A 20,313-nucleotide genomic window follows, 5' to 3' on the forward strand; every position below is an offset into this window, starting at 1 on the left:
TTAACGAGTATAACGATATACATAATTTGTTGATGGTGAAAGTTATTGGTTATATTTTTTTTCTCACTTAATTAACTCTGCAAAAAAGATCTGAGCTCAACCAAGAGTGAAGGCATGATCGTCTGCGTCGCCGTCGTCGGCCACCAGGTCCTCACCCTTTTTTTCCGTTTTGATTCTACATTAATTCAATCTGTCTCCTAAAATCCGAATTTGAGCTTGATTGATCAAAAAGCTTGAAAATCGAAATGAAATTTTGGCTGTAAAATCCGTTCTACATACAGAGTTTTACCGAGGCAGATGATTGTTTTAGCTAACTAAAAAATGTTGAAAATGGTAAAATCGTGTTGTGTGCAGAATAATCCGTTGTACATACAGAGTTTTACCAAGGGGGATGATTCGCTGTTAAGGATCTCGATCCTCAACGTCGAAGTTCCAACACAATCAAGAAACACACGTCGGAATTGTCGAGCGCCCAAGAACCTTGGGTCGGCGATTCTTCCAACGAAGGGCGGCTGAGCGCGAGATCGTTCTCGTCGGCAGCCTTAGGAGAGGTTTCTTGTTTGATAAGCTATTGAGCCAAAGTTAATATTATTCATTCATAATCGTTTGCTATCACAACGGCTCTATTTATATCTAAACCCTAGGGTTGGTTCGACCTAATCCTAATACGTTCGGGAAAGAACCAACTAAGAAAACCCGAACGGGGCTTATAATTCGCCCGACTCAATTGCCACAAAAATAATAATAATATTCCAAAAATAGAAGAAACAATAAAGACGTAAATAAAGAAGTCTACTACTAATCGATCGCGGATACGCGATCCTAATCCCCAAGCCTCTGCGGTGGTCTAATTCGGTTCCTTGGCCTCAACGACCTCGTCGTTGCTGCTGTGCTCGGGTTCAGCTGTCGGCGCGTGGGCGACTCGATAACAGCCTCTCGTTCCCCTATGCTCTGTTCCTGCTCAGCCTCTTGCTCCCCCTGCTCCGAGGCATCGATGCTCTGTTCCTGCTCAGCCGAACGCTCCCGCTGCTCCGAGGCATCACGCTCGTTACTGATAGGGATGCTCGTATCAACTCCCCCCTCCTTAACAACATCCTTGTCCTCAAGGTTGAGGTTCGGAAAATGCCTGCGAATATCGTCCAAAGGTTCCCACGATGGAGAGTCCGTACCATCCGACCATCGCACAAGAACATGTTCCCGTGCCTTTCCCTCGTGCCACATAATCTGGCTGTCGACCAAGGCCACCGGGTAAACGACTGGGCGACCCCCAACAAAATCCGACGGCAAGGGAACGTGCGTCATCGACCCCTCACCCGCCACAAATTCTCGCAGAAGGCTGACATGGAAGACGTCATGTATTCGGCTCCCCTCCGGCAGACGTAGTCGGTAAGCAACAGGGCCCACTCGTTGCATCACCTCAAAAGGTCCGTAATATCGCCTTGCAAGCTTGGCCGAAAGTGGTTTGGCCACCGAAAACTGGCGATAAGGCTGTAATTTCAGCCACACCAAGTCTCCCTCCTCGAACTCCACGTGATGTCTGTGTTTATTTGCGGAATCCCGCATCCTCTGCTGGGCTCGTGCCAGATTATTGCGCAACTCGTGAAGCAACGACCCCCGTTGACGTATCAATTCTGCAACTTTCGGGGGGGTGGCAGCCAAAGGCGGGGCCGCGACCAATAGAGGCGGATCGCGACCATAAAGAGCTCGGAAAGGTGACGTCCCAAGTGCGGCGTGGTGGAAACAATTAAGGGACAACTCCGCCCACGGTAACAAATTACACCATTTAGAGGGCCGATCTACTGCAAATGCGCGCAGATATTGCTCCAAGCCTCTGTTCCGGACCTCCGTCTGCCCATCGGACTGCGGATGGTATGCCGTGGAAAAATGAAGTTTGGTGCCGCTCAGACGGAGCATTTCCTCCCAAGTTGCATTTAAGAATACCGAATCCCGGTCCGAGACCAACGTCTTCGGAAACCCATGGTGTCGGACCACCGGGTTGATGAACAAATGTGCTACTCGTAAGGCATCAAATTTGGTAGGCAATGGCGCAAAATGTGCATACTTGGAGAGCCGGTCCACCACCACCATGATCACGGTGTATCCCCGAGAGGGAGGAAGGCCCGTAATGAAGTCCATGGACACATCCTCCCACACCTGCGACGGAATTGGCAGCGGCTGCAATAATCCAGCTGGTTTTTGTGTGGAGTACTTCGTCGATTGACACACTGCGCAAGATTCGACAAATTTCTTCACATCCTTACGCATGTTCGGCCAATAAAATCCTGCCGACAGTAGACGAAACGTACGCTCATGCCCCGGGTGGCCCGCAAGCGGCGTGCAGTGGTGTTCCGTCAAGAGGACTCGTTTGAACTTAGAGTCGGGGCTGAGCAATATTCGGCGCTTGAAATAAACAAGGCCGTCACTGAAGCCCAAATGCGGGGGAGCCGTACCTGCCGTGATCTGGTCCACAAGCGCGCGTAAATCCGGTAGCCGCGACGTCTCTTCCCGCAGTGATTCCAGTAGCCTGGGTATCGGATGAGCAATGACGGCCAACAAGGTGGCGTCGGTGCCCGTTAACTGGTCCGCGGCCCGGATGTCGCCCCCGACGGTGTCATTGCTGGCGTCTCGTCGGGACAGGGCGTCTGCGACCTTGTTCGTGATTCCCTTCTTATATTCGATGCTGAACCGATAACCCATCAGCTTCCGCACATATAGGTGTTGGTCCGGGGTCTGGACAATCTGTTGGAGGAGATCCTTCAAGCTCTTTTGGTCGCTTCGAATGATAAATTCACGTCCGAGGAGGTACTGTCGCCATTTCTGTATTGCCTCCACTATGGCGTACAATTCCTTATGATAAGTCGAAGCGACACGTCGTCGAGGCCCCAATTTCTTACTAAAGTAGGCAATCGGGTGCCTATCCTGGATGAGGACCGCACCGATGCCTATGTCCGAGGCGTCAGTCTCAATGCAGAACTGTTTTTCAAAATCCGGAAGACTCAAGACTGGCGCCGTCGTCATAGCCTGTTTGAGGGCGGAGAACGCAGATTCCGCCGCTGGCGACCATGCAAATGCCTCCTTTTTAAGGAGATCCGTGAGGGGTGCCGCGATCATAGCGTAATTCGCGACGAATCTCCGATAATAACCTGTCAGTCCCAAGAATCCCCGCAGCTGTTTCACCTTCTTGGGCGGCGGCCATGAAGTCATTGCTACGATCTTAGTCGGGTCTGCCTTTAACACTCCGTCCGACACTAAGTGACCCAAGTACTCCACCGTCGTGCCGCAGAAAGAACATTTGGACAGCTTGACAAAAAACTGATGCTGCTGTAGTAATTTTAACACCTCCGCCAAGTGTGAACCATGTTCTTCGAGAGTTGGGCTATAAACAAGAATGTCGTCGAAGAAAACGATCACACATTTCCGAAGCAACGGCTGAAAAATCCCGTTCATGGCCGCTTGCAAGGTAGATGGGGCATTGGTGAGGCCAAATGGCATAACAAGGAACTCAAAGTGGTCGTCGTGTGTGCGGAAAGCCGTCTTAAAAACATCTGAGTCATGCATGCGTATCTGATGGTATCCCGAGCGCAAGTCCAACTTAGTGAAAAATTTGGCCTTCCCGAGTTCATCGAAAAGTTCATCTGCCGTCGGTATTGGGAAATGGTCTGGGACCGTGGCCAAATTCAGTGCTCGGTAATCAATGCAAAACCTGAATGTCCCATCCTTCTTCCTGATTAGGAGGACTGGAGAGGAGAAAGGGCTATGGCTCCTCTGAATTATCCCTTGCTCTAGCATGTCGCGCACTTGGCGCTCGATCTCGTTTTTCTGAAAGTACGGATAGCGATAAGGACGCACATTGACCGGCTTCGAGTCCGGACGTAGATGTATACGATGGTCGAACTCCCTACGCGGCGGCATGCCTGTTGGCATCGAGAACAACTGGCGGAACTGCTCCAAAATGCGGCTAACCTCGGGTGGAGTGTCCGGTGGAAATTCTTCCTCCGCCGCTGCCGCGGTCGCCGCACCCTCTGTATCAACCCCAATAATTTCATAAAACTCGTGGCTCGGGGAATGAGCTGTGAGCATTGCCAGCGACTGTAAGGAAATTAGGCTTGGGGAAGGTTGGACGCCATGTAGTGTCACCCGGACCCCATGCTGACTGAACTCCAAGGTTTTCCCAACAAAATCGGCGGATACCTTGCCCAACGACTCCAGCCAATCCATACCCAAAACCACATCCGGTCCGTGGATCTCCATAATGTGTAGATCAATTAGGAAGTCCACCCCTTGCACTAACAGCTTCGTACGGCGTGCGATGTGGGAGCAGATTATCGATGCGCCGTTGCCCACATACACACGGAATGGGCGAATAGGAGTGAGTGCTAATTGTAACTGCTTCGCCACTCGCGGGTGAAGGAAGTCATGTGTACTGCCCGTATCTATAAGTATGCTCACCGTCGTTATCCCGATTGTACCCACTACATTGAAGGGACGAGATGTAGAGCCCCCTGCTAAGGACTGGAGGTGCGACAAATCCGCAGCTATAACCGTGTCACCCTCATCCTCGGCTTCCGATTCCCCTTGACCCGCGTCGGGCTCGTCCTTGCCCACATAAGAAAGCATCTTCTGTTTGCACACGTGGCCGGGTGTCCACTTTTCTGGGCAATGATAGCATAGGCCCTTTCGGGAACGCTCCGATTTCTCCGCGTTCGACACCCGAATCGGTCTAAAGCTTGGTTTTGCCGATTCCTTGGGTGACGGGTCCGCTTGCCCACCTGCCGGGCCTTGATTGGCCGAGGAAAATCGTGAATCCCGATTCTGCCATTTACCCCGACTCGACGACTGCAGGCGCGCCTCGTGCGATGCCCCCAGCCGCAATGCCAACGCCATAGCCTCAGCCAGTGACCCTGGCTGTTGCAACTCCACTTTTTCCTGAAAAGGCTCCTTCAGACCAGTTATAAAAATCGGGATCAGCGCCTCCTCGGACAGCCCTTGAACTCTGTTAAGGTAGCGTTCAAACGCATCGTGATATTCAGCCACCGATCCAGTCTGAACCAATTTGGATAATGGACCAATACTGTTGCGAAAACTCTGCGGATCAAACCTGTGGCGCACGTCCTCCAAGAATTCCAGCCAAGTCACCACCGGATTGTTAGCTCGGTAATTAAAGATCCACTCGGCGGCCGGTGGTTGAAAAAGCATGACCACGTAGTGCAGGCGTTCAGAATCCGGCATCTGTAAGTGATCGAAATAATACTCAACGCGTGAAATCCAATTCGCTGCATCCGATCCGTCAAAACGGGGCGCCTTCATGGAGAGATCCTTGGGTCTATCTGTCCTTGCCGTGGGGTGAGCCGTGCGGGGTGCATCCCACGCGGTAGGTTGGCGATATCCCTGAAAACCCCGATCGATATCACCCCCGTAACGATCCCTCGGTCTGTCCCAACTTGTGCGCTGCCTGGTATCGGGCCGAACACGGGAGGCTATAGGATTGTAGTCGTTCTGCCCATAATTGTCGTCGCGCCTGAATCCAGCGCGCAACGCGCCCCGGCGGTTACGGATATCCCCACCACGGCCGTGCCTGCCATGGATGAAAGTCCGGGGGACACCCTCGTCCGCCATCCACTCATCACGCGGGGAACGAGTCCCCTCCAAATCAACATCGTCCGAGTAGTAGGTAATTTCCGGCTCGGAGTTGCGCGGTGCCTCAATATTGTCTACACGTCTGTTCGTCGCCTTCAAACTGCTCTCTAATTGATCAAATCGGGCCAGGAGTATCTCGAAGCCGTTGGAAGGAAGAGTCGTCGCCCCTGCGACGTCTTGCGGGGGTCTCACGCTGTTGTTGTCGCGGCTGACCGTCGCTGCGACGATTGAATGTTGATGCTCGGCGCGACGGGTCGCCGACCAGTAACTGTGCGTTGCCTCCGGTGAGGAGGCCCGCGGGTGGAATTAGGTTATCCGAGCCGTCCATGGAGAGTACGCAATGAAAGACACCAGTTGTTAAGGATCTCGATCCTCAACGTCGAAGTTCCAACACAATCAAGAAACACGCGTCGGAATTGTCGAGCGCCCAAGAACCTTGGGTCGGCGATTCTTCCAACGAAGGGCGGCTGAGCGCGAGATCGTTCTCGTCGGCAGCCTTAGGAGAGGTTTCTTGTTTGATAAGCTATTGAGCCAAAGTTAATATTATTCATTCATAATCGTTTGCTATCACAACGGCTCTATTTATATCTAAACCCTAGGGTTGGTTCGACCTAATCCTAATACGTTCGGGAAAGAACCAACTAAGAAAACCCGAACGGGGCTTATAATTCGCCCGACTCAATTGCCACAAAAATAATAATAATATTCCAAAAATAGAAGAAACAATAAAGACGTAAATAAAGAAGTCTACTACTAATCGATCGCGGATACGCGATCCTAATCCCCAAGCCTCTGCGGTGGTCTAATTCGGTTCCTTGGCCTCAACGACCTCGTCGTTGCTGCTGTGCTCGGGTTCAGCTGTCGGCGCGTGGGCGACTCGATAACAGCCTCTCGTTCCCCTATGCTCTGTTCCTGCTCAGCCTCTTGCTCCCCCTGCTCCGAGGCATCGATGCTCTGTTCCTGCTCAGCCGAACGCTCCCGCTGCTCCGAGGCATCACGCTCGTTACTGATAGGGATGCTCGTATCATTCGCTCAAGCGTCATCACATCGTGCATTGTTCTCTCGACGTCGTTGATGAAAGAGGTACATATGCTTGTTAGTTCGGGTTTGGTTTTCTACTCGGTTCATTGTTGATCAGTGTAATACTTAAACTTTAGAATCGAGGCATTTTCATTTTTTCGATATAGAGCAAATGATGATTCGCGTGGAATGCGTTTGAATCTACATTGCGTGTTAGGATCTTCAGAAGTCGATCAACAGAGATTCAATTTGAAATTCAATGAAAGAGAAACTTAGCTAGATAGAGAGCAATTGGTGGAACTGAGGGGAGGATTTTTAGGTGTTTTGAATGCTGTAACTTACTCAGATTTGTGTCAGTCTACAGGTGGGTGTAATGTGTGATTCAGTGTTTTAACAGTTCTAGAATACCATGATGCAGTGCACCACATGTATGGATGCATAAAATTCAAGGTTTATGTTGATATAAGTGCCTATGAATCGTGTTGCATGTACTTAGATTGAACTGCAGCATATATGGGGTTGGGCAGATGTAGAGAGAGAGAGAGCATTATAACACCACCACAGATGCACAAAATTGTCGTATTTCAGAGCGTGCATACATAAGGTAGAGGTAATACAATCGAGGATTGTTAAGTTGGTGTGTAGCAGTGAAAATGATCTATTAAGTACCACATCTAGAGTTTGTAACAAGTGGAGCAGTTTCCATCCAAGCAAAATTTACATTAGAATCATTTGAGTTGATCTAGAAATATATAGAGGAGTATTTTGGTATAGTCAAGATTCAAATTGTAAAGGGAACACTTGGTAGTATCATGTGGAAGAGAAGTGTAAAGAAATAGGTCTAGTTTTCTCATATGCCCTATCTGTTGTAGCTTATGATGTTACTTATATGCTTTACTGGAATTGTGTCTCTTATCTGTTCATTTAACAATGGCATGTTTCTAATTATTAGCATATTTTTTCATCAGTGAACAACCCGAAAAAGTCTGGCCTTATAATAAACGAGACATTTCTTGGTTTGCTGAATCCAACCGAAAACTACAAAGTGTAAGCACAAAATATACTTATCTTTGGTGAAAACAGAAGATGGATTTGCTTATTCGTCCATAGGTAAGTGCTCACCTGTGCTCATGATCTAATGCTTCTCAGGTATGGTTACTTGACCAATACCAAGGTGAAGTTCATATTGGTAACAACTGATCTTGAAGTTCGAGATGTAGATGCTAGAGTTGTAAGTGTCACAATTTCGACAAATGTCTGCAACTGCTTCTTGCTCATCCTATTTTACTTACCATGAGAATTTTTTTTTTGTCTTAATGGAAACATGCTTATTCCATCTATATTACAATCATGAATCTTATATCTGTTATTGTAGTCACTTCATTTAAAACTTGACCACCAAAAACCGCAAGAAGCCACTTTTTATCATTGTTAGGCTCTTCATGCATTTGAATCTCTCCTCCTCAATCTTGTGCTCATTCAGATATATTACTATCATAATTTGGCTCAACAGCATGAAATCAGTTGCAACCAGAGTTTGATCATTATTAGTCCTTTCTTTTTACTATGCTGCATGTTGTTAATCAGATTACAAACTTTTCTATTCTGATTGTTTTTTGTGCCAATGCTTTTTCATTGTCATCTGAATTTTCACAGTTTTTCGGGAGGTTCCACACTGCCTATGTTGATGCAGTTTCAAACCCGTTTCACATCCCGGGGAAGAAAATAACATCCAGAAAGTTTGCTGAAAGAGTTAGCACAATTGTCAAGTCCTTTGGGTTAAGTTCGGGTGGCTGAATGATTTAAAGCCCCTCCTCTGTTGACATATTCACGTTGTAACTAATACATGTTGATTTTCCAAGATGCCAAATGTTTTGATTTGCATCCAATATAATCAGAAGCTGTGCATTCAAACTTGAATCTTTATGTATTTCTTTCATCTTTGATGTACCGAAAGGTCCCTGTTTCGAGTTTAATAGAACCACAATAACTTACTACTCCTAATGAGATCATTCAATCATGATTAATGCAACAAGAAGGCGACGAATCAAGATCAAGATACAAATTGCATATAACAATAATAACAATTGCATACATCACATATCTGAGGTGTACATATATTCCTTCCCAACTCTAATGTTTCTTCCAAATTACAACTGTAGAGCCAAAACATTCATTGCGAATATATGCACCACCTCTGTCCCAACTTAAAGACGTTTTATTTTTGGATCTATTTTGAAAAAATGATGATAATATTATTCTTTCTCTTACTTAATTTCATCTCCACTTTAATTATTTATTATCATTTCCCAAAACAGGTCAGAAAATGAAACGCCTCGCTTAGGCTGGGTGGGACGGAGTTAGTAGAAGAAAGGGGGTTATTTTTCCAGTTCCCACTGACCGAATCAGTTAAAATAGGTAAAATAAACAAATTAAAACACTTGAATTCTAAAACAGAAAATTCATACAATAGAATGCAAAAGCTATAATGAGAGAATAGTAGTAGCACATGCAGTTTATGGAATTAGAAATGAAACTCCGTTGCTGAAAACTCAGAAAATTCTTGAATAAAAGGAAGGCCTCAGAATTCATCATCATCCTCCTCAGCTATATGTTTAGCAAGTTCTTGCTCTTGCTGCTGTCTCTCTCTCCTCTTTTCTGCACTTTCCTTTTCTTTATGGGAGTTAGGCGGGAAACGGAGGGCACGGACAGCTTCATTGTGCATATTCAGGCAGAAGGCGATCCTCGAGTTGAATGCTATTTGAGGCTCATTTGTGGAGTAAATGTCCCCAGTCTCCTTTGATACCATCCATCCATTAGCACGATCCAAAGTAGCATCGATTGCACCATCTCTGATTGCTTTAGAAACAATGCTCTCAGCATCAGCAACAGGATTCGGAGAATCCAGTCTTAGCTTCTTAGCTACATCAACAAGTGAGATTCTGGAGTATGAGATGCTGATGTTCCGCAAGCCAGTCCGGATAACATTGTGCCGTAGCCTAACTATCAAATTGCTTGTTCCATCAGAGCTGAAGGTGCTGGCAAACTTCTCAGCCACAGATTTGAAGAGCTCCAAATCTCCAATACGAACAGCCTGTGCCCACAACAGAATATGTGAATGCCAAATAACTATGGGATAGAGCATTACCTATTAGAGAAGCTAAAAAAGGCTCCCATGTATTTAATACTTCCCTCCTTCCCAAACTTTTGGAATGGCCAGATAAGTCATTATCTTTTCAGTCCAAACAGCCCCAAAGATTTTACAACTTCTTAATGCCGAATAAAGTTGAATAATGATTTTGTTAATTAGCTTTTTTTTCTCAGCTATCCTGCAAATTTCACTCTCTTCATTTATAGGTTGGTTGACAAGGACAAAAACCAGACTCTAGATAGAACAAAACCTGGACTTAAACATGAAGGTGATTCTTACGGTCAGAATTTACGAGTGTTGTACTCACATTTGTAAGCTCGAAGTATGGTCGCAGTGCCTTCTCCATCCCCTTCTGCATGAAAACAGTTCTTTCTGGAATCTCCCCAAGCAGCAAGCGGACAATCACAGCCCATTTGTTGCACTGAACTCGGAAACCAAGGGCAGAAATGGGTGCTTTCCTGGCAGCTTGGAGCAGAGACTCTTTGGCGTCAGTATATTCTAATTGAATTGTCCTGATCTTTCCAAGGTAAAACAGATACTGAGAGAACTGCAGAAGATTCATAGATGAGAATAATTAGAATGTATAGGCATAAACTCCAACAACCTAAGTTATAGCTACCTATAGCCAAAGAACAATTACCATCCACACCTCCCTAGACAAGATGACAACAAAATAAACCGAAATAAAACCCTAAGTAACTATATAATAGTATGAGCAGTAGTAACATGGCTGAGAGAAGTTATACTTTTGTTAATTTTCAATAATCAGAGTCTAAAAACAAATCCTTAGCAAAATAATGGATCCTCTTGATATTAATGAGTCGGAACTGAGTACAGTACAGTAAGTTATTCAGGCCCTTTACCAACCCTACAAAGACTGAGAATACATGGGAATTCATAAGCCCATTGCTTTAAATTACATTTCACATTTTTGTCCAATTCCAAATTTCCAATATCAGTTTGACACAGGGGCAGGAAATCTGCCTTGAAACTGACCCACATAAAACTATGAATTGATTTACCTGCTGATTTGAGTGAGCTTCAAAACGAGGAGCCTTTGATCTCAGTTTCTCTGCCATATCGTATAAGTTGTAATGGAGGTAATTCCTCAGTAACAGGTTCAGAAGTGTTTCCTGTATTATGCCAGTATGTCATCAGTCACAAAAAACAATAACAAGATTATAACTAAAGAGCGATGACAACCAACCTGACCCAACTCGTCATGGCGCATAGTCGAAGTTCGGTGTAGAGCGAGAAGATTACTGTTAAGAAATGCTATTCCATTAGATGCGACACAAGCTTACAAACAGCAGACAAATATACATACCCTCGTATTTCAGCAAGAGCCCCAGTAAGTTCATAGCTTAGAGAGTAGTAAAAGTAGAGCCTGGAAGCAAGGACATCAACAGTTCTTCTATTGAGATTCTTTAAACGAGCTATGCCAGCTGAAGAGCAAGCCTTAGCCTGTAGACAAACAAGAACCACCCATATATTCCAAATGTTCAGACATCATGGAAGTGACAAGCTTCTGGTGCTAAAATAATCACACACCCATACCTCATCATATCTCTTCTGATCAATCAGAAATATCAGAACAAGCAAATAGCTATAGATCTCAAGCTCGGGTAAGGAGTGCTTTGCAGGAGTTTGGGTACCAGATGTTGCTGTATCAATTACCATATCATGCTCGTCCTCCTATAACCATAAAAAATCTAGTAAAGTGATGCTACCAATACATGCAGCCCCTTAACTTAAAGAAACGATTCAATTAGTAAACTTTATAGATAGGACAAAGAATAGAAATAGAGGGAAAACTGAAACCATCACATATACCAACAAGTGAATGTAAAAATGTAAGAAAATTTTGGTGACAGATTAAACACATGGTCTGTATAAAATATACCAATCACCTATCAACACCTTACAAGCCGAACAACACACTCTGTACAGTAAATTCAACAATTCAGTCGAATATAGACATGTTTACCTTAGGAACATAAGAAGACAAGCGAGTATGCACGTCTGATCCTGGCAAAAGCACAAACTTAAGAAAAGCAGAAACCACAGAAGCTGTAAGATTCTTCCTCAGCTGGATTGTCCATCGAATAGCTCTGACAATCCTACGAACTTCTCTTGCATAAGCCCCCACCTCGATTAATGCAGCTATGTCCTTCAGTTCTAATACAAGAAACCAAAAATGCAAAATACAACCCAATGAAGTGCATTGATTATAAAATTGATGCTCATACTAATTTCCAATTAAGCATCAATTCCACAATATTTTCAAATGTAACAAAATACTACAGAAAATGAACTCCGACACTTCAAACTATATCCCCAAAGCGAATTACGATTAGGCAACGCCTTACAGTAAATCCAAAGTAAATTTGAAACGCCTAAGTAGTAAATACTGACGCTGAAGAGCCGAAGGAGAAGTTGATGAGACAGGATTCGATGGAGTGGGCTGCTGCTCTTTCATCTCAACGTCTTGCGTCATTTTCTTCGAAATCTGATACACAAACGCCACTACAATCGTCAGGCAAAATACATAAACAACAGCTGAAAATCTCCAATTTCATTCTCTTCCTTTTAGTTACGAAACCTGATTCACTGTCCTTACCTAGAATCGAGTCAGTCGGAACTGAACTAGAAATGCAACAAAGAAAAACGAAAGAAGGCAATGAACGGATTGGAAAAACGTGGAAGAATCGAACCTCAGAATCGATGATTTTGAGCCAGATTGAATTATGAAGGAAAAACCCTAGATTTGAAGGACCTGTTTGCAAGGGAGTAAAATGTTTCTTTTTCAACACTCCATGGTTTATTATTGCTAAGACTATTTTATTTTGGTGGCATTACTTCAGAAATTTCTAAATAAATTTATGAATTTTGATTTGTTTTGTAAATTATGAAAAAAAAATTTCGAACCCTCTACATCAAAAGTTTCAATCTATAGCCGTATTGTACTGATGAAAATTGATCTCCAAAATTATAAACTTTAGTCAAATTTTAGTATTTCTTATAAATTTAATTTTGATCTATGAATTTTAATTTTGATCTGAAATACCATAAATTTTACATTTTACTTGTTATTTTTCAAACTAAACAAAATAATATATTTTCGGTAAAAACTTTATTCTACATGAGCACCATATTTTTACCACTTTTCAAACTTTGTGACAAGTAGAATAAAGTCACTTATGTCAAATAGAATAAAGAAATCATATACTTTAGTCGATATAATAATTGATAAAGCAAATAAAATGTGAAATTTGCACTAATATTTAGACGAATTTTAAAATTTGCAAGAAATATTAAAATTTAACCAAAATTCATGAGTTCAAAAACCAATATCCTTGTCGTAACTTATTATACAACCCGATCCAATTATTTTTGCAATATTGTAAATATCATCTGAAATCTATTATTGTACAACCCGATCCAACTATTTCTGCAATATTGTTAATATCATCTGAAATCTATTTTACACCATACTATCCCCCAATTTCCTAATTCACTGTTAATATAAATATACTTGTAAGTATACAAATATTAATAAGTCAACTTGATAGCCCCAAATTTAAAATGACTGTAGTTACTAATTATGTCACACACAACGACATTAAAAAATAGATCCAAATAACTAGCATATTTGAGAAGAGAGGTCAAAATCTTTCAACCTAGAATGAAAAGAATGCAAGCTCCAAAATTACATTTAATTTATGCAGCCTCTCTATGGTTAAAAAGGAAACAAAATCGCCAAAAGGAATAAGGATGAGTTGTATAGCAATCCACCGCCACCAGCACTATAGTCTCTAGCTGCTGCTGCTATCAGGAAATTTAGCTTCATAGTCGCTGTGAACCTGCATCGAAACGGCGATAGTTACTTTTTAAATAAAACTTTGAATTGTTGAATACCCGACCTTAGATATAACGAAAGAGGGGGGAAGTTGTTACCATGTAGCTCGCCGTGATCATCTTTCCAGCAAACCACCTACCATGAAGTGCGTTTTGGGCAGCCATGGCCGCTTGAACATTTTCAAACCGCAAGTACACAAACCCAGCTGAATTCCTGATTGAAAGAAAAATGCATACGAATATTGACATGCCAGAAACCAAGAACTCTAAACAGCAATAAGTAATTCATTCAAATGCATACAAAAGGATAAATCTGCTAAGTAAGAGAACACTTGATTTTCAGACCAAGTAGTACAAGCAAAATTTCATCTGCTTAGAGAGAGAGCACTTGATTTTCAGACCAGCGTGTACAAGCAAAAGTTCATTTCCATTTTTCTTTTTGATTTTTTTATTGGTAAAAGGTCAACAAGAAAAACATACTATTATGGTTCAGCAACGACAAATAAACCTAAAAAGGTTGGTGGCTAGTGGCACATATATTAGCCAAAGAGACAAAGAAAAGGATATTTACTTGTTATATATGGATGAGAACAAAATGAGTTTGATAGGCTACAAACCAGTGAAAAAGTTTTCACAAATGAGGATAGTTGCGACAGAGTCGATAGCCATTCAAGTAAATTCACAAAACCAAACCAATTGCAAAGAGCACCATTTTTTTAATCCATTTTACTTAAGAAGGAAACAGTAGAAAGGAACAAAAGAAAAATTGGGAGGTGTGATGGGCCACTTACTTTTCTATATAGATGTGCTTTAACCTGCCAAATTTTGAACATTCCTCCTGGACATCTTCCTTTATATCAAGATCAAAATCTGGCTCGGTCTATATTAAAATAAGTTTTGAATATCATCCATAACTGTTAAAATAATAAATAACTCCAAAAAAGCAGGAGGCTGTAAATATAATTCTTCCCACTTCATACCTCTGAATTAGGATCAAACATGTTCTTCAGCAATAAACATTCACTGGGAACACCAATTGTATCTACAGGTGGAACCGTAAGAGCGGGCATAGAAAAAGTTGTTAGACCAGGAAGCATTTGACCAGAGGCCTGTCCAAAAGCTGATGCTACTGATGAACCAGTGATACTGCAGTACGTGAAAATTGTGTATAAGAGTAAGTATCAACATAAATCCTAGATAACAGTATAAAACCAAAAGATATTAACCTTGAAGCAGTCCCAGTTCGGTCCAATTTCTGCATAAGAAGCGCACGAGACTGTGCATTCAAGGACTGCACATCAGGTGAGAACAAAGATCAGCATTTTGTGTGCAATACTAAATAACAAACTAGATACTAAGAGAATTAAAGTCAACTAAAAACTAGGAAAAAACATAGCATGATGTAAAAAGGATGAGAGAAAATGTGTAGCATGACTAACCAAGCCATTGCCCTCATCATCATCCAGATCAGCAAGATTTACTCCAGCCTCTTGCATTCCGGCTTGATCAGTAATAGCAGAAACCTACAAAGTGAGAAAATCAACAAAGAGAACAATATACCAAGGATTTGTCATCAAGAAAATTCCTAGAGGTGTGACCATTTGCTCCATAGCAAAACATAAACTAGTTACACACCTCTATGCATCTTCCCCTACAGTGAAAAAAAACAATTGGTAATAAAATGAATGAGGAAGGGGAAATAAAGGAAGTCTCAATACCTTGATTAATCGACCTGCAATCTCCAGTTGCCCATTCAGATTTTGAGCAGCCTTTGCATCTTCTAGGCGTGCAAACTGCCAGGAACAATGTCAGGTATGCAATTAAGAACGAAGGGCCATAAAAGTACTCTTAACACAAGGGTGGATAATGCCATCAGTATTCTCTACTTTCATCTGAAAGTCATACCACATCAAACTTAAAATCACCTGTATAAAAGCATAGCCTTTGCAATTCCCAGTCCCTGGATCACTGGGCATCTGTACAAGCTCCACAGCACCAAAAGGCTCAAATACCTATGCAAGATCCCAAATCAGAATCTATTTTGACTAACAGAATCTATTTTGACTAACACACATGTCTACCATCTAACAAGGATGATACTATCTAATTACAAATATTGGGATGTCCCACCTGGCGAAGCTGTTCTTCTTTGATAGTAAGAGGTAGATTGCCAACATATAGCCTTCTAGCACCCCCCGAGTATGGGCCAAGAAGTCCACCACTGGCAGCGGTAGTAGACTGAACAAGATTCTTCTCAGCTTCAGATGGCTTTACCATGACTGGCTGACCAAGAAGTGGCTGACCCGATAGAGCTATTGCCATAGGAACAGACATTGAATCATAAAACTCAATGTATCTGCCAACAAAGAAGAAGTTGATCATCAGCAATCATGGAGGATAATAATAACATACTAGTATACTATCAGTGCAAATCCTGCAAACAACGAGCACATACTCTTTATGCTGATGGAGATTATATAATTCAAAGTTACAATGACGGGTTACTGCATCAACAAAATTCTCTCAACTCAAAGAAACTTTCTCCTGGATTCTTAGTAGTGTAGCTCACATGAACTGGAAATCATTAACAGGATACAGTTATTACCAGGTTTTGCAAAGACACAAAGTTCCCTCTTACATCATGAACCAGGAAGCATCATATGTAGCAAAATTAAGAACGAACAAATATAGAAGATAGTTCAGCCAGCAAATGATTTATATTTCTAATTTAACCATTTTCTTCTCTACATACCATGAAAACAGCAAGTATTATTTGGTCAAACCAAAATTACTTCATAAATAGCTTCATGTCATTGTTGTTAATTGTTATAGGTGTCTAGTTTTGGACACCATCCCCAAACCAAATAAAACACGCACAAAAACTGACAGAAAGTAAGTAATCTTTCACAAGATTGGAAATGAAGTGGCATCTCTGACCAAATATATACTAGCATTTTAAGCAAATAGCCAAGGGAAAAAATGAATTTATATACAATATGCATAATTTACCCGACTCCCTTGGAGCGTCTGGTGTTGCGATCCATTATAAGCCGCACATCTCTGACCTAAAAGTGAAAAACAAAAGAAAATTTTACAAACCAAAAATCATAATCCTTCAGGTAGTAATAAAATGCAGTCATAATAGAACACAAGCTCAGATTATGATGTGTGTTTACTTTTTATATTCCCAAAGGAAGGTTGGATCACACACTACATGTTTAGCAGAAGCAAGAAACCTACAGAAATATAACATACTAGCTAAAAATGAGTAAGACTACAAATAAGAATGTGAGGTCAACCTTGCCAGCTCTAGAGAAGAACTCATATATATCTCGCTCACCAGCCTTTAAGGTGATCTACAGAAATGGTAACAAAATGTGTCAGGGACCTCAGATGCAATGAAAGAACTAGAAAAAAAATTATCAGCCGATCAAACACCTGATAAGCAAAAACCGTCCTCTGGTCTCGCTCGGGGTCAACTTCTGGCTCTACTTTCTCTTCCCTTTTGTCTTTGTATCTTCTGCAAAAAATAGAACATGTGAAAGCTATAATATAAGTCTGCCGCAATAAGAATCAGGTAATGGTCTAGTTAACTAAGACATGAGCAGCAGCCTTGACCATCTGCATAGTAAAGTCTGAGAAAACTCTTTGCTTCTTGACAATAAATAAATATGTGCGAAGTTTTCATATTCAAAAAAGAAATAGTTCCAACAACGAAGCAAAAATATCTCCAGTATGCTTAAAGGAGCCAAACCCAAGATCACAACCCTGCAGGCAACTCCATAGGGTCAATATGTTGTCTAACTAGGTCAAAACAAGTAACATCTTGATATTGAAGTAATGAGACCAACCTGGGGGACAAAGTGGCAATTAAGAGAAATGTGAACACTGAAAAACTTCAGGATTGACTAACAACGCAGGCCCCTATATGGCAAACCTAATATTACATGTTGAACCAGCATATTAAAGAATAATTCTACTATCATGAAATGGTAAATTATACAGTGACACCAAAGAAGCCAGTTTAGCTAACAGAACCACCATATCCAGGAGTTTAGACCTCAAATTTTGAGCAGATGGGCAAGTAAATCACAAGGTAGACACATGATGATGCATGGACATCATCATTTATCACAATACAGAAACTTTTACAGGACATTATGCATAATTATGCAAGTCAATGACTCAATAACCATAAAGGATCTTAACTATTAGAGACAAGGAAATGCAAGTCAAGTAGAAAATGGATTTCGCAGTAACATGCCATACACATCAAATTTGAATTCTGTGGTACTGGTATCTTACTTCGTATAGTCGAGCCAGCCATGCAAGTCTTAGGTTCAAAGAGCACCTCTGGATAATATCGCCACTATGAGACTGGTACATGATTGAGATACTACTAACACAAACCTCATCTATATGACCACAGAATGTGTGACGAGTCTGAAGATCTTTTGATTAATCTGAATTTGAGATATCTGAAACTCCCTAAATATTCTATAACAAAAAAAGGCGTGTTGTATTTTTTCTAGCAGAATGGTTTTTACAATTTATAGGGAGTCCCAAGTCCAACTATTTCTACCTTCAGTTTCTTAATCGAATGGACCAATTGATGAGGACATCAAATCAAATGAATTGCTTAAGGCAATTTTTACTGATTAGATTCCTATTAATTCATCATCTTAATGCAATTTTCTTAACAATTCTACTTGGCAAAATTAAACTGCAGACCCAGGTTATGGTCCACATTCATATGATATGATAGACGGAAAAATATGAAGTTACCTGTTATCACGGTCTTGATTTCTAAACGCCCTCTCCCTTGGTTTAAATTCTGGTTCAACATTCTCCAATTCTTTACTTTTCTCTCTCGCCCGTTCTTCATGATGCCTTTCTGAGTGATTTCTGCTTCGTTTGGACCTCTCTTGTTCTTCGTCCTTGACTCTATCTCTGTCGTTATCACGTTCTCTTCTCTCTCTGTTACCATTCCTTTTCTTGTCACTATCTTTCTCTCTATCTCTATTCCTCTCCTCCTTGTCCCTTGTTCGATGCTCCCGTCTATCTCTCTCACCTCTCTCCCCTCTTTCACCTCTCTCACCTCTTTCACCTCTCTCCCTATCTCTTGAAGATGAGCCATAGCGTGTTCCCCTATCTTTCTCATAATCATAGGACTCGTTCCTTGACCTAGACGGCTTCGACGGGTGATCCAAATCATCCCCATCTTCCTCGACGCTTCTGAGTTTCGAGCTCCGACTCCTGTCCTTCTCTTCATAATCATCTTTTCCACCACCATTGGCCTTCCCCTCCAATTTCTTAGCTTCTGGATTCTCCACTGTATTTTCTAGGTATTCATATTCATCAAAATCCATCCTTAACAAGCTAAATTTTAGAAGCTTGAATAAAACTGCGTAAAAATCTGCAGCAATTAACAGAACACCAACAAAATTAGAAGAAAATCAATCAATAATCAGTTTCTTGTGGTTACAAATTAACAAAACGCTCTATATCATTTCTTCGCGAACGAGAGGAACACTTGAGACTTCGCAACACTAAATTTACACATGCATATTGAACAAAAATCGAGATTTCAGTAGCGCAATAACGCGACGGGAAGGGGAACTAGGGTTTAACAATTAAAAATTGAATTCAATTGAACTTACCAAATCGCAGTGAATTTGAGAAGTGCTGCAGCCGATTTTAGTTTTTATAAACGTAATAAATTATTATTGAATTAAATTGAACTTACGAACGGGCTTTAGAATTGAAGTCATTATCGGGCCGGGCCTCGCTGTTCAACATGGGGCTTTTACATTTACATGGGCTTTAAATCAGTATCAGTTTCTTTTGTTTTATACAGTGCTACTAGTAGTATTTTGAGATTGTAGTGTATGGGGAATTTTTTTTAATTACATAAAAATTGAGAATTAGTGATTAGACATTTTTTTTTTCTGGGCGACTTATGACAAGAACACAGGAATTGAATTGAATTGAATTGAATTGAATTGAATTGAATTGAAAAACTAATTATACTTGGTATGGCTAACGAATGAAAAATAAGATGTTTTCCAATGGTTCCAAGACATTATCAATACCCATAATGATTAAACACATTTTAATGTTTTGCCTAAATTTTTTAAAGATTATAGAATTGCTGTATTATTGGATCATTGGATGTTAAGTATTTTATAAAGTTTTACATGTGGTCAATATATTTCTAAGATAATTAAAAGAGTGAACTACAAAAATGGTCTCTAGATTATGAGTTTATCTTGCCCATAGTTCTAAGATTTTAAAAATATAGTCAGACATCTCTGTACTAAGGGTTTATCTCAAAATTGGTCATTTTGTCATTTTTTGATACGAAGATACCCTTTTGATGGTTTGAACAATTTGGTCTTTTTACACTTTTAACATTGTAAATTTGATATTATTTCAGTGATGTACTAAATCTGATAATATTTTAAAATTATCATTCTTTTCCCTTTTGTCATCCTTCACTTTATTTCTTTATTTCAATATTAGATTTAATTTTATAAAATTAAATTCTAAGTTTAGATTTTTAAATATCAATAAATTTTATTAATTATTAAAATTATTAAATAACAAAAATTAATAGTTTTAATCAATATTTGATAGTGTCTAATATT

At 41.2% G+C, this 20,313-nt stretch overlaps 3 protein-coding genes across 4 annotated transcripts; 1 reads left to right on the plus strand and 2 right to left on the minus strand.

The window, feature by feature from the left end:
• The first annotated feature begins 114 nt into the window (after nt 1-114).
• On the plus strand, nt 115-8,454 carry LOC121752675 (trafficking protein particle complex subunit 2-like protein). Its single transcript, XM_042147783.1, has 6 exons — nt 115-147; nt 355-429; nt 6,651-6,720; nt 7,626-7,704; nt 7,807-7,888; nt 8,314-8,454. Exons 1-6 carry the CDS (start codon nt 115-117, stop codon nt 8,452-8,454), a joined length of 480 nt encoding a protein of 159 aa, XP_042003717.1.
• Nucleotides 8,455-9,081: 627 nt separating this feature from the next.
• Nucleotides 9,082-12,656, minus strand: LOC121753373 (probable 26S proteasome non-ATPase regulatory subunit 3). Of its 2 annotated transcripts, none has more exons than XM_042148661.1 (9): nt 12,523-12,656; nt 12,224-12,317; nt 11,796-11,986; nt 11,366-11,503; nt 11,136-11,272; nt 11,016-11,070; nt 10,831-10,941; nt 10,116-10,355; nt 9,082-9,751 (listed from the first exon to the last, which is right to left on the minus strand). In XM_042148661.1, the coding sequence occupies exons 2-9, from the start codon at nt 12,303-12,305 to the stop codon at nt 9,239-9,241; spliced, it is 1,467 nt and encodes a 488-aa protein (XP_042004595.1). In that variant the 5' UTR covers nt 12,306-12,317; nt 12,523-12,656; the 3' UTR covers nt 9,082-9,238. The 2 variants fall into 2 exon arrangements, with proteins under 2 accessions (XP_042004595.1, XP_042004594.1); XM_042148660.1 differs by having other exon boundaries at nt 12,429-12,607.
• A 708-nt stretch (nt 12,657-13,364) lies between these two features.
• LOC121753125 (RNA-binding protein 39-like) lies at nt 13,365-19,374 on the minus strand. The gene is made up of 14 exons (XM_042148308.1): nt 19,327-19,374; nt 18,452-19,082; nt 17,105-17,186; nt 16,966-17,022; nt 16,676-16,731; nt 15,797-16,022; nt 15,592-15,678; nt 15,385-15,459; nt 15,106-15,189; nt 14,893-14,957; nt 14,647-14,812; nt 14,458-14,546; nt 13,766-13,880; nt 13,365-13,671 (listed from the first exon to the last, which is right to left on the minus strand). The coding sequence occupies exons 2-14, from the start codon at nt 19,033-19,035 to the stop codon at nt 13,624-13,626; spliced, it is 1,734 nt and encodes a 577-aa protein (XP_042004242.1). The 5' UTR covers nt 19,036-19,082; nt 19,327-19,374; the 3' UTR covers nt 13,365-13,623.
• Nucleotides 19,375-20,313: the final 939 nt, after the last annotated feature.

Source organism: Salvia splendens, chromosome 10 (genome assembly GCF_004379255.2).
Source record: "Salvia splendens isolate huo1 chromosome 10, SspV2, whole genome shotgun sequence".
NCBI lineage: Eukaryota > Viridiplantae > Streptophyta > Magnoliopsida > Lamiales > Lamiaceae > Salvia > Salvia splendens.

Excerpts from the sequence above, each read along its gene's own strand:
- LOC121752675 (XM_042147783.1), top strand. The coding sequence starts at position 115 with ATGATCGTCTGCGTCGCCGTCGTCGGCCACCAG. Across the intron at positions 7,705-7,806 it reads CCAACCGAAAACTACAAAGT|GTATGGTTACTTGACCAATA; the intron begins GTAAGCACAAAA and ends AATGCTTCTCAG. Across the intron at positions 7,889-8,313 it reads GAGATGTAGATGCTAGAGTT|TTTTTCGGGAGGTTCCACAC; the intron begins GTAAGTGTCACA and ends GAATTTTCACAG.
- LOC121753373 (XM_042148661.1), bottom strand. The coding sequence starts at position 12,305 with ATGACGCAAGACGTTGAGATGAAAGAGCAGCAGCCCACTCCATCGAAT. Across the intron at positions 11,987-12,223 it reads TTCTCCTTCGGCTCTTCAGC|AACTGAAGGACATAGCTGCA; the intron begins GTCAGTATTTAC and ends TTCTTGTATTAG. Across the intron at positions 11,504-11,795 it reads TGTCTTCTTATGTTCCTAAG|GAGGACGAGCATGATATGGT; the intron begins GTAAACATGTCT and ends TTATGGTTATAG.
- LOC121753125 (XM_042148308.1), bottom strand. The coding sequence starts at position 19,035 with ATGGATTTTGATGAATATGAATACCTAGAAAATACAGTGGAGAATCCA. Across the intron at positions 15,679-15,796 it reads AAGAAGAACAGCTTCGCCAG|GTATTTGAGCCTTTTGGTGC; the intron begins GTGGGACATCCC and ends GATCTTGCATAG. Across the intron at positions 14,958-15,105 it reads ATGATGAGGGCAATGGCTTG|TCCTTGAATGCACAGTCTCG; the intron begins GTTAGTCATGCT and ends CCTGATGTGCAG.